Genomic DNA, 13,231 nt, shown 5'->3' on the forward strand with positions numbered 1-13,231 from the left:
CCATAGTTCAGCCCTTATTAGTAGGGTTCCTGGGACACTGATGACATGTGGTATCTCTACAGCCAACCATGGAAGTCCATGAGAAGATGTAGGGACCAGATAGTTTTGAAGGGGTGTGCAGGATACAGATGGTAATTATTAGGAAGAGAGGGAATTAGATAGCAGAGAATTGGAGGGGAAGTGATGATAAACTGGGTGGCTGGTATTTATCTTAGGAGCAGCACTTCACAAAGGGTCATTGGATTCAGGCAGAACTACTGGCTACTCTGAGGAGGAACATTTGCAACCTCTGATTTGTTTTCGATGCTTTGTTGTAGGTTCCCTATAACATCATTGGGTGGCTTGAGAAGAACAAAGACCCGCTTAATGAAACTGTAGTGGGTATTTTCCAAAAATCATCCAACAAACTCCTGGCAAGCTTGTTTGAAAGTTACGTTGGCGCTGACAGTGGTAAGCAGAATCAGCTCACATGGGTTTTATTTCCTGTCTGGAATATGTGCTTGGAAATGAATTTAAGAAACAAAACAATTTTCTCAACTGCATTTGACTCAATGCTAAATGAGCCAGTGACTAATTATTTAGATGCGCATAGCATCTATAGGAGTTTGCCAGTTATACCAAGGAGGCCATTAACTTGGCTAGTTCAAATGCACACCACCTCCAAGCAGTTTTGGCAAGGAAATTTGTGTGCTGTGAACACTCCAGTGGAAGTTGTAGCATGCAAGTGTTCCATACAGGCAAGGGTTGCACAAAGAATTTTGTATGTAAATGCCTATGATGGAGTACAGCTCTTGTTACTCATGCTGCAGACCTCCTTGCTAGACACTCTGAATTAAATAAATAGAGAGTTTTAGTGAAAGGTTTAGAATATTTTGTTGGATTATTGGCAAGTAGACTCTGAAGATACCTGAACACCATTCCACATTGGCCAGAGTAGAAGGTTTTGCCAATAGGTCTTCCTTTTTGCTTGCTGTTGGTTTTTTGTTTGGCAAGACTAATGTAGATCTGAGAACGTATTTAAAAGTTGTATACATTACACAGAACTGTATTTTTGAGAAGACAAGTAGCAAGCATCTAGAAAATCAATCTTAAGTAAATAAGACTGGCATTCATTACAAAGATGTAGCTCATGTCCTGAGGATGCAATCACTTACAGTTATTTATTAGTAACCTCATTTCTATAGATGTGGTTGTCATGAATCATAAGATGCTTTCTGAGGAAGCAAGGAGGCTGCAGACTTCAAAATGTGAATAAGACAGGGAGCTGAATATAAATAAGAAAAATCCTGCCACTAACAAATTCTTGCAGGTTACTAACTGCCTATTTGCCTGTGGGTATTCCTGTCTGTCGGAATTCTACCTTGTTTTTCCTCCATGTCAGGAGAAAAGAACAACCTGTCCAGAGTAGCCTTGTCCAGTCTCGGCTTTTTAATGAACTACAAATGACTCTACTTTGTTAAAAGTTATTTTTCTGCCTTATTCATAAATATGGACTTTCTGCACAACAAGTGATGCTGTCTAGATCTGAAATGCAAATGCAATCCAAAAAGCTTACAGTGGTCTTTGACGAAAATCCTGAGTATGGACATAGAGCTGCAAACCCTGAGCAAACAGAGCCATCAAGTCACTAGCTATGCTTTTCATTCAAAGGAAGCTGTACTATTAGAAGAGTTTGTCTGTCTCCCATGCCTTGCCTGCACCCCTTACTGAGATACAGATTTTTTTTCTTTCCTTAGCTGACCAGGGTGGAGAAAAGAAACGCAAGAAAGGTGCTTCGTTTCAAACAGTGTCCTCATTGCACAAGGTTTGTCTACTTATCCCTTCCTGACAGTCTGAGTAAAGACAATACATCGAAGAGAAATGATAAGGATTGTAATGGACAAAAAAAAATATGGAATCCAACATCAGAATTTGATTCTAGGCCTTGACTAAACAAATATAATTATATTAAAACCACGTGTGTGAGGGGCTGCTCCATTTTATCTTCTTTGAGCATTCAGGAGATGAAGTGTTTTCTATTCTATCCAAGAAAGTATCACAAAATCTTGTGAACAACATGTATCACTTACTTTGTGGCTTATTGCTTCATGCATGTCTGTGGAATCAGGATTGATTACATGTAATTTGCCAGTCCCTATCTGATTACTGTTTGTAATTGGATCCTAAGGTTAGAGCAGCCATGAAAAACAAAAGTTGCTGAGTGGAGTATCATATGGCCTCTTTTTTCCCTGAGTAATTCCATTCTGCTGGGACTCGCTTGTGCTCCTGGTGGAAGCTGCCACTAGGATCATCTCTGGGGAAAAATGAGACCTGTAATTTACCATTGGTACAATTTCTTCTGGGTAACACTAAGGAAGCTGTAAGGTAGGTAAATCTCAGGTAGGGAAGGAAGTAGTTATCTCCCACTAGTCATGCCATTTTATCTTGTTTGGAGGTACTTCTCCTGAAAGGAAATCACGTGAAATTGAGATCTATATGTTATCAGCTGAAGAAGTATAAAGATAGCTGAAGGATCACTTGGATAGTAATTTAATAATCCACAAATAGTAGCCCACTTTCCAGCACACAAGGAGCTGCTAAGTACCCAGCTCAGGTTGTCTCATTTATCATTCTGACAGGCCGATGAGAAATTTCCAGTTTGAACTGTTGTGATCACATCATATTCCACCTCTAATGGTCTCTCTTTTCTGTTTACTGGACAAAACACTTTCCACAGAACTTGGTGATCACTGGTAGGCACCGAATGGTTGGCTTATTCTGAGCTACCTTGCTGCCTGCCTTGGAGATGTCTAATTAAGATCAATAAGTGGGAAACATTTGGCCAGGGTGACAAAAACCTGGCTTTTTTCAGAAACAGATGGGAAAGGTGAACTGTCCTCACTGACTGGGGAAGTGACTAGGCAAAAATGCACTTGGCTTTACAGAAATGTTCTGCAGGATGATACTGCATCTTGCTTGCTGTTCATTTTGTTTCTGACATTTCTGGGGTTGTAAGTAAAACATGCGTCTTCTTAAGATTTTGCTAAAGCTGATGCAGATTCCTATAATAAAGTTAATTTGTACTTTTTAATTTTGGTAAGCTTATAATTCTGTTGGGGACTATTTAGAGAGATGACTTTAATAAGCTTAACAACCAACAAACCAAAGAAATAAGTGGCTGGAATTCCATCAAACTGCTAAAGCTAATTGTGTTTTTAATATGTCTGTTCTAGGAAAATTTAAATAAGCTGATGACTAACCTAAAATCTACAGCCCCTCACTTTGTACGATGCATTATCCCCAATGAATCAAAGACTCCAGGTATGGAAAACACAACAGTCTTAAAGTTTTAGTATATTTGAACTATGTCATTCCAATACTTACTTCCAAGTCACCAGATTGTAATTAAACACTGTCTTTGTTGTTCACCATATCCAGTGGTGTTGATCTTTCAGGAGATGATGCCTCACATTTTCCAATTCCCTCGGTGAAATGAAGATCAAGCCCTGTGGAGAATCTCCGTTTAATTTAGCCTTGTTTTTCCCCTGCAGGTGAAATGGATGCTTTCTTGGTCTTGCATCAGCTCCGCTGTAATGGTGTCCTGGAAGGCATCCGCATTTGCCGTAAGGGTTTCCCAAACAGGGTGCTTTATGCTGACTTTAAACAAAGGTAACACAGTGCTGTGTTGTCTCCTGTCCTAACCTATCAGTCAAAGTTTATTTTTCATTCAGTTTGCCTGACTATGGAAGGCAGAATTCTGCTCTTGCTTGTGTCTGTGTAGATGGAAAATAGGAAATTGCCCTAGGAGTTTTTGTTGTTGATGTTGGTTTGTTGTTGATGATGTTGGTTTGGGTTTTTCTAAGTTTTGGGGGAAGACAGGAAGATTAAAAAAAAAAAGCAGAATCTAGGCTGATTTTACTAATCACTTATCTGTTATTAACAGGTACCGCATTCTGAATCCAGGCGCAATCCCAGAGGATAAATTTGTGGATAGCAGAAAAGCTGCTGAAAAACTTCTGGCATCTTTGGATGTTGACCATAACCAATATCGTTTTGGACACACCAAGGTAACCAGAAAGGACCATCATTGCTTATGTAAAGAGAAAAGTGGTTAATCTAATATCTGATTTGCAGAATAGGGCATTATGCAATTTCTGGTGATGGTGATTAATGAAGAGTTAATAATACAAGGAACCAGAAATATAGCACCAAAGTGATACTAATTTTTAAGCTGTGCTGGTGGAATTTTATTTCTCTGGCTCAAGCTCCCACAAAGCTTTAGTTACAGCAGCACTACAAGTGGACACAGCAGATGATGCTCCATTCCTCCCAGTAAAACAATAGCTTATTTAATATAGGTACACTCAAACATGTATGTATCACAAGATCAAATGCATGGTCTTTTAAAATGAGGTCATGTGCAATTATGACATGATCCCATTAGCAGGGATCTGGGAGTCAGGAGCTGACCTGCTCTGAACCCTGCCACAGTTGAAAAGTACTGTGGCAATTAAAATGTGGCAATAAAATAGCTTGGTCTATTCAAAACTGAGGAGGTGAGATCCAGTTTTAAAACAACTTTGAAACTGTACAGTGCGGTCCCTGATGCAAGTAGTATTTGGTCCTCTATACTCTTTTACTTTATAATATGTCAATAAAAATACCATTTTTCTCAATGATTTCAATAAGATCTGTGTAACTTTGGAATAAAATAATTCTTTATGGTGAAATGACATCTGTGCACATACCAGGTGTTCTTCAAGGCTGGTCTCTTGGGCCATCTAGAAGAAATGAGGGATGAGAGACTTGCTAAAATCTTAACGATGATCCAGGCAAGAGCACGTGGCAGACTGATGCGGATTGAGTTTCAGAAGATAGTGGAGCGCAGGTATGAAGTCACCCCCTTCAATTTTAGCAGATAATAGTCATTACCATTTAATTATATGTTGAATAGAGTAATTATTACAGTTCCTAAGGCTATAGTTAACCCTAAATTAAAGGTTCATTAAAGTAGATGTATGGTAAAAATAATAGGAAATGTATATTGCCTGCAGCTCTGGTAAAAATCAGATTTGGAAATTTTTTGTGTCCCTGAAAATCAAGAGATATGAAGGAAGTTTCTTTGATATCTTGGAACCTAGTACAAGTTCCTTATATTACTGAGAACAAAACCATAAAATTGATTGAGAATGAAAAAATTCTCACTTTCTCAATTCAGGCTAAATTTAGGGAATTCTGTTTGTTTTCTTCTTAAACCAGGGATGCCCTTCTTGTAATTCAGTGGAACATCCGCGCCTTTATGGCTGTGAAGAACTGGCCCTGGATGAAGCTTTTCTTCAAGATCAAACCTCTTCTGAAGTCTGCAGAAACTGAAAAGGAGATGGCCAATATGAAGGAAGAGTTCTTGAAACTGAAGGAGGCCCTGGAAAAATCTGAAGCCAGGAGAAAAGAACTTGAAGAAAAGCAAGTCTCTTTAGTTCAGGAAAAAAATGATTTGCTTCTCCAGCTCCAAGCTGTGAGTAGACACATATATTCATATATTTGTTAGATGTTCTTTGAAACTCAAAGGCTTACAGACTAGTGTTAGTGCAATTCAGTTAAAGTAAGCTGTTCATCTTGTCAGTCTTGCCAAAATCAAAGCAGATAGAAATTATCATGTTCTAGCATATAATCAGGTCAGCTAGCAATGCAAATCTTAACAGGTTCTGTCCAAGGCAATGTCCATGGCAGTTAGATTTGGAAGTAGTCTTATGTATGACTAGTCATGGTCACCACTGTCTTATCCTGCTACATTAATTACTTGTCAGTCTTGTCTTCTGAAATCAGGAGTAGGAATTTTTCCTTACATGGTTCTGTAGCTTCAGATCAGGCTCTCTGACCATGTACAGGATAGGGGGGGAGAAGTGAAGAATCAAAAAGGCCAGGCAGTCATTGCTGTCCTCTTCTTTATGCAACACTAGGAGCAAGACACTCTGGCAGATGCCGAGGAACGATGTGACTTGTTGATTAAATCCAAGATTCAGTTGGAGGCCAAAGTCAAAGAACTGACAGAGCGGGTTGAGGATGAGGAAGAGATGAATTCTGAGCTGACTTCTAAGAAGAGAAAATTGGAAGATGAGTGCTCTGAGCTCAAGAAGGATATTGATGATCTTGAAATAACACTTGCAAAAGTAGAGAAAGAGAAGCATGCTACTGAAAACAAGGTACTTTTAGAGCTTTATCATATATTCAAATGAGGTTAGGCATGGATTACTTTTATAACAAGAGCTACTGGTCTTCTCATGGTTTTACACTGTCTGTTAGACAGGCCACACTGGAGGATCCATATATATACAGAGTTATTTGACCTCATAAGGGAAAAGGTGTTAACTCTGAGGCTGTTTCCCTTTTTATGAAGTAAGTTCTGCTGCAATTCAGCTAAAGAATTATGTATAGTCTTGGCATTTTTAAGTAAACAGTTTTCTGCTGTAACCATGAGTTCTTTCAGCTCTTCTAAGAGCCTGTAAATGTAAAAGTCATCTCCTACTTCTCCCAGAAAGAATCAGAAGCTGGGGTCCACCACAATGAGAATGACCCTGAAAAGATTATAGTACATTTGAAAGACTTTATTAAACCCACAAGAAGAACTGGCACACGTTGGCTCCCTCAAGGGCAATTTCACTCAAAAAGTAACAGGGGGCTGTTGGGGAAGATATCCCTTTCTTCCCATCATCTTCTTGCATAAAAGTTCAGTACAGACAGTTATCTGAGCCAGGTTATGATAATCCCTTCCTTCGAATTCTTACAAACACATCTTCCTTTCTCACACAGGTCAAAAATCTGACGGAAGAAATGGCGGCTCTTGATGAGAATATCAGCAAACTTACTAAGGAGAAAAAGTCCTTGCAGGAAGCTCATCAGCAAGTTTTGGATGACCTACAAGCAGAGGAGGACAAAGTTAACACACTGAGCAAAGCTAAAGTGAAACTGGAACAGCAAGTGGATGATGTAAGCTGGTTCTGCCTCCATGTTTCCCCAGGCTTGTTTGTCCACCACTTACGGTTTTCACTAAATATTGCAAAGCTTTGAAGTGTATTCCTTTCCTTTTAAAAATTATCGAGGATTTAGAAATGCAGTGCTTGTACTGCCAGTAAAAGGTATAATTACAGGAACACTATAAAAACATATCTGTGTAGTTGAGCCTTTGAAAGGAGTTCGATAACAAGGGAAAATCAGTTTGCATTTGCAGTGTAACTGGCATGAAATCAAACAGAACTTTGCTACTGAGAACTGTAATCCTTGCACAAATGTAAAGTATGGACTAACCTTATGTTGTATTTCTTTAGCCCATGTGCCCACTGGCTGCTGGAAATCAAAAAAATGTAAATAGGGATGCTTGTACTTAAGTACTTCTGCTTCACCACTTGCTAGAGCTCAGCACAAAGCTGGGCTTAGCATACATCAGACTGTTGTAAACCATCTGTGTCCAATGTATTTCATAAGTAACTTTGTTCCTAAAGCTTGAGGGCTCACTTGAACAAGAGAAGAAAGTGAGGATGGATCTAGAAAGGGCAAAACGCAAACTGGAAGGGGATTTGAAGTTGACCCAAGAGAGTGTCATGGACTTGGAGAATGATAAGCTCCAGATGGAAGAAAAGCTAAAAAAGTAAGAGTCTGATTCTGTTGTATAAAATAAAGCAGCACTGTTACCACTGTCATTTCAGAGCCTTCAGGTGTGTCATCCTGCTCTGATGGTGAAAAAAGGAAATTTCATGAGGAGAGAGTGTGTAGCCAAGGAGGGAGGGAAAATCACTCTTACTTGTGCACAGTATACCTGAAACATTAGAATTCATTACTCTTTCCAGCATTTAAAAAAAAAAGTTTTTGTGTTTTTCATTGCTTAGAAGAGAAAGCTGAAGTAAGGCTCTAAAAATTTGTTCACCATAACTAGCTATGACAGTATTGTTGAAAGACCTGACTCTGTTAAATATATTTTTCCATTGAGTCTGAAAATAATGTTACTTTTGTATGACACAAAGAACCAGAAATATAGTTGCACAAATGCATGCAGAGTCTTGACTTGGAAACTGCTGCTCAGAAGATGTGTTTCATGCAAATAGCAATACATGAGGATTGCTTTCATGTTTAGTTATAAGTTTTATTGAACAGTACAAAAGCCTAACTTGAAGCTACAGGAAAAGTTGTCACAGAAGGATTTTCCTTTCCATGGCAGGAAAGAATTTGAAATGAGCCAGCTGAATTCTAAGATAGAAGATGAACAAGCTATAGTGATGCAGCTGCAGAAGAAAATCAAGGAGCTTCAGGTCAGCTTGCTTCTTTCTCATATATCTTAGGATAAGTTTCTCCTTGTGCCTCACCAAAGGGCTTTGCAGAGACGTCTCATGGCTAGCTGCAGCTTGACTTTGAGACCCAAAGTAGTGCGACTCCGTAGCTAACCAGACTGATCCCTTTTCACCTCAGGATGCTTGCTCTACAGTGGTTCCTTCCTAGTTGTAGGACATATGACCACAAAATGCTAGTGGTTTCAGAAAAGGCAGAAGGGCTTTGGTGTTTTATTCTAAACAAATGATATTGTTTCAAACCGTGGACCTGAGGGTGGATGCTGAGGAGGAGCACAGCAGTGATAAGCACGTATTTGAAATTTAGGGGAAGGGCTCAAATGCACAGGAAATTTTCAACAGAAATGAAAAGGTCAAAGAAAGCCAGCAGAGTCCAAACAAAATGCCTTGACATGAAGTATCAGCTCTGCCTTTTTGTAAGTATAGAACATTTGCATAACTTGGATGTGAAGCATAGGTTGGTCAAAATAACCATTTCATAAAAGACTGTTCCCACTGAATATTCATTATTTATGCAATTCTACACACTGTTATATTTGAAATCTTGTCTTAACAGCTCTAGAGAGAAGTTACTTCAGTCACAGAGCTTGTAAAATGGGAACAAAGATTCCCTTCCCATGGCAGTTTGTTGCTGCCATTCCTATTATCAAGTAACTTCTCTCATGTACTTCAGCTGAAAGTCAAGTAACAGGAGTATAAGGTCAATGCACTTGACCTAAATGTCTTGAACTAGAGCTTGTAGAGCAATCTACTGTGAGAAAGGTGTGACTCACCATCCTTACTGTAGCTCAAGATCTGATTTACTGGCACAAATGGGCAAGTCTTTTAACTGTTGTTCTGAAGTGTGGGCTGGCAAAGGGCTTAACAATTTGTAAGGTGCTTCATAGTCTTCTGATGGCAATCATCATGAAGGTGACCTGAAGGTGCTCTCATCTCTTTGACAGGCTCGTATAGAAGAACTAGAAGAGGAGTTGGAAGCAGAAAGGGCTGCTCGAGCCAAGGTGGAAAAGCAGAGATCAGATTTGGCCCGAGAGCTGGAGGAATTAAGTGAGCGACTTGAGGAGGCTGGGGGAGCCACAGCTGCCCAGCTGGAGATGAACAAAAAACGTGAGGCAGAGTTCTTGAAGCTGCGGCGGGACCTTGAGGAGGCCACACTGCACTATGAAGCCACAGCCGCCACCCTGAGGAAGAAACATGCGGACAGTGTGGCTGAGATGGGAGAGCAACTGGACAACCTGCAGCGGGTCAAGCAGAAACTGGAAAAGGAGAAAAGCGAGCTGAAGATGGAAGTGGATGATCTGTCATCCAACATGGAGCAGATGGTCAAGGGAAAAGTAAGGGTCCTGAGGCCACGCAAACCCCCAATGGTCATGTATAGTTAAGGTTGGTCTGAAGGTTTCCCAGGACACCTGGTAGGAATGGAGTATTTTAGAAGGTGGTGTCTTGCAATCTGAGCTTATGCGCACAGTGTCACCCTTCCCCAGCTGGCAGTATAACCCTTCTTATCTGGAGATGGGACAGCCATTAAGATGGCCTGTCTAAAACACACACTGCATCCCCAGTCTCAGCCATATTGCTTATCCATATGTCTTGGAGCACAAAACTGTGTTGCTGAAATTCTGCTTGCCCAGGCTGGTGATGACTGGGGCGATGCCATCCAGGGATGGATATCTCCCATCCTAAGCAGAGGCCTCTGAGATCCTGCCCCTGGTTCACAGTTTTGCCCCACATTAGCAAGAAGTGCAAAGCAAAGACTTGCATGACCACCATGTATTTTTTTACTTCCTATGGCTGAATTGTGGATTTTGTTTCCTGAATAGATAGTCTCAGTAGTTTTCAGAACACTCTAAAGAGTTCTTTCAGTGCAAGTGAAGAAAAGAAATCTCAGTATTCCAAGAGTTAGAAAGCTATCATCAAAGTCAATTTATGATAAGTGGCAATTAAAGCAGAATCAGTAAAGCAATTTTCATTGGAGCTGATTTTCCCATCTAGCAATTATGAGGAGGCTATGCTTGTACTTTATAGGCATGTGATTGCTTTTGAAATTCTTGCAGTCTTTTTACGCTGGTGCTTCCATGCAGTTTTGGGAAAACAAATGGGGAAGGTGGTCTGATGGGGAAAACCTTGGCTTGGGACAGTAGATACAGGGCTACTATTGCCCCTTTTCTGCTGTGGTATTTGTGTCTTTGCTATCTGTCATTTCTCTGAAAGACAAACAAACAAAAAAGGATCATGTAGGCTACAGCTTCCAAATGGCTGCATCAAGAGTATAGCTTTATTTGTCTTCTCTCCTGATTCCTGTCAGGCAAATGCAGAGAAACTTTGTCGCACTTATGAAGACCATCTGAATGAGACAAAAACAAAGCTGGAGGAAATGACTCGCCTCATGAATGACCTCACAACTCAGAAGACAAAACTCCAGAGTGAAAATGGTACGTGCATGTTCAGCCCAGATAGACTGTTTCTCAGTAATTTAGCAGGTGTGTCTCAGCACTGCATCGATGAGGCACACTGTGCATGGCATCTGCTCTGAAGGGGGCTGGATTAGGACTGCTGAATGGAGCAGTAGCTTTGTGTCTTTTGACATTCCTATCTTCGATATTTTTATAACCTTGGTTGGGGAACCTTGCCTTGGACTGGCTTTTAAAACAAATTTATAACCATATTTACTAGCATACTGTGATACCATCTGATGAGCTGAAATGGATGTGCTGGCTAGGTATCCAGTTTCAGAAGCCAGGACATGTACATCTATCTTGCAATGCTAGAGGGAAGATGAGGGAGCCGACATACTGCTGCTCTCTGTGAATACCATCTTCCTCAGCGTAACCTTGGGCATTGCACTCTAGAAAGCCCTCATATCTGACTAAAAATACCACATATCCTCTAAGTGCTTGATACCTATTTAGCCACAGTAATACTATTTAATCTCTGCATCCTCATCAGATATCACTGTTCTGTGTATTTTCAAATATTTTTCATTTCCTATGTGTTTTCTTGTTAGTTCTATGTACTCATATAAAGCTGCAGTTTCCACCTCGCAGTGACACCCTACTTGTGATAAATGAAGTTTTCCTTATATTTGCCTCTGTTCTGTACACTGGTTGTTCTGAGGTTCTCAGGGTGTCTTGCAGCCCTCTAAAAAGTCATATGCGAAAGCAATGTAGAATAGTGAAGAAAAGTATAAACAAAAGCAGCTACAACTGCATGAGAAAGTAAGCATCAGTCTAGTCTGATCCACAAGTTGAACTCTAATTAACAAATAAAGGTATTAGGATTAACAACAACAACAACAACAACAAAACAAATATAAAACAAAAACAAACAAAACCCCCCCCCACAGAACAAAGCAAAAACATAAAAAGAACCTAACCAAAACCACAAACAAACAAACAAAAAAACCTAAGGAAAATTATCCAGGTGAAATGTCAGTGCCAGGACAGCTTTGGAAGAAGCTTCACAAAAGTTCAGCCACAATCACTGTTAGTTTTTTTCCTCAGCAGAATTGAAGAGGTGGGACTTTGATTTTGGCTGGTACTTTGTCATATCATCATCTTACCTTTTTTAACTTTTTTTGTTAAATCCTGTGGCAGGTGAATTTATAAGACAACTTGAAGAGAAAGAGTCACTGATAAGTCAGCTGTCTAGGGGGAAAACCTCGTTTACACAACAGATTGAAGAACTTAGGAGACAGCTAGAAGAGGAAACCAAGGTAATGCTTTGACTGTCTTAGTCACTCAGATGGAATGGGGAAAACTGTTCATGTTCATTTGTAGCCTTGATAAAAGCTGAAGTGAGACACAGGAATGAGAATGCTTCCTGGTAATTGTACTGTTATAAGTTCCTGCACCTGACTGCGGCAAGTCACAGGAGAAGAGTTTGGGAAAATAATCAGCATCCATAATTGTTAAATAAAACTTACCCAGTAGGATAGCCAAGATCTCAGATCTTGATCTTAAAATTTTGGATGCTTTTTTCAAAGGTGTTAGATTATCTTCAGTCTTGATAGCTTCCTCAGCATGACACCAGTTAGGGATGACTTCAAACACTTCTTACCTCATTTGACCTGGACTGTCAAGATCAGAGGCAAAAACAAAAAAGGGCTTAAGACTCCATTTGAATTTTTAGGAGCTGTTTGTTTGGGTTTTGCTGTAAATGCAATGCTGTGACTTTTCTACCCCTGCAGTCCAAAAACGCCCTGGCTCATGCCCTGCAAGCAGCCAGGCATGACTGTGATCTCTTGCGGGAGCAGTATGAGGAGGAACAAGAGGCCAAGGCAGAGCTGCAGCGGGCTCTCTCCAAGGGAAACGCAGAAGTGGCACAGTGGAGGACAAAGTACGAAACTGATGCCATTCAGAGAACTGAGGAGCTGGAAGATGCCAAGTAAGTGGGTTATATGGGCTTCATCGTGCCCTTGGCTGGCAGGATTGTGCTCCCTGGGACTTGTTATAGCACTAAGGACATAGACAACCTGTTAGGAGAAATCACTCTGGCTTATTGCTGTCGTTTGTGGCTGCCCTTCTTCTGTTCTTTTAATTACTTGAGCAGGCCAATGTTTCTGACGAGTCCTTGTCCATGGGGTAGTGGATGTGGATACCAGGGTTTATCTAAGAACTAACAAGATTAGATTACCCTACTTGGTTATCTTGCACACTCACTTACTTTGCCTCAGCCTGGTGCTATGTTCCCTCAGTCTTGGCTTCCCTTCCCAGCAGGGAGATGATGGCTGCCCTGGGAAGGTAGGGCAGAAAGTCATGTTGGCTCGTGCTGTGCAGCCACTCCCAGTTACCAGTCTCAGGCATAATTGAGCAAGGCCTCTGGGCATCTCCAGCATTTGCCTCTGCACATCTCTGACCTGCAGGATCTTCCCACACTTCCAGTATATTTTCTCCAGCCAGCATCTTCACACTCTT

General features: G+C 40.6%; 1 protein-coding gene across 1 annotated transcript in view; it reads left to right on the forward strand.

Annotated features, from left to right (window-relative positions):
* LOC104545006 (myosin-6-like) overlaps nt 1–13,231 on the forward strand; it is a gene marked incomplete at its 3' end in the record, with an annotated part of 39,578 nt that overhangs the window by 18,267 nt on the left and 8,080 nt on the right. Inside the window, exons 17-31 of the mRNA XM_010190026.1 lie at nt 318–450; nt 1,737–1,804; nt 3,213–3,300; nt 3,531–3,648; nt 3,923–4,046; nt 4,731–4,867; nt 5,239–5,494; nt 5,940–6,182; nt 6,790–6,966; nt 7,479–7,624; nt 8,192–8,282; nt 9,263–9,652; nt 10,624–10,750; nt 11,912–12,030; nt 12,505–12,701. Coding sequence (XP_010188328.1) covers nt 318–450; nt 1,737–1,804; nt 3,213–3,300; nt 3,531–3,648; nt 3,923–4,046; nt 4,731–4,867; nt 5,239–5,494; nt 5,940–6,182; nt 6,790–6,966; nt 7,479–7,624; nt 8,192–8,282; nt 9,263–9,652; nt 10,624–10,750; nt 11,912–12,030; nt 12,505–12,701 — 2,414 coding nt within the window. The remainder of the gene's footprint in view (nt 1–317; nt 451–1,736; nt 1,805–3,212; nt 3,301–3,530; nt 3,649–3,922; nt 4,047–4,730; nt 4,868–5,238; nt 5,495–5,939; nt 6,183–6,789; nt 6,967–7,478; nt 7,625–8,191; nt 8,283–9,262; nt 9,653–10,623; nt 10,751–11,911; nt 12,031–12,504; nt 12,702–13,231) is intronic.

The sequence above is a fragment of the Mesitornis unicolor genome, unplaced genomic scaffold, assembly GCF_000695765.1.
Source record: "Mesitornis unicolor isolate BGI_N332 unplaced genomic scaffold, ASM69576v1 scaffold16128, whole genome shotgun sequence".
Taxonomy (NCBI): Eukaryota; Metazoa; Chordata; class Aves; order Mesitornithiformes; family Mesitornithidae; genus Mesitornis; species Mesitornis unicolor.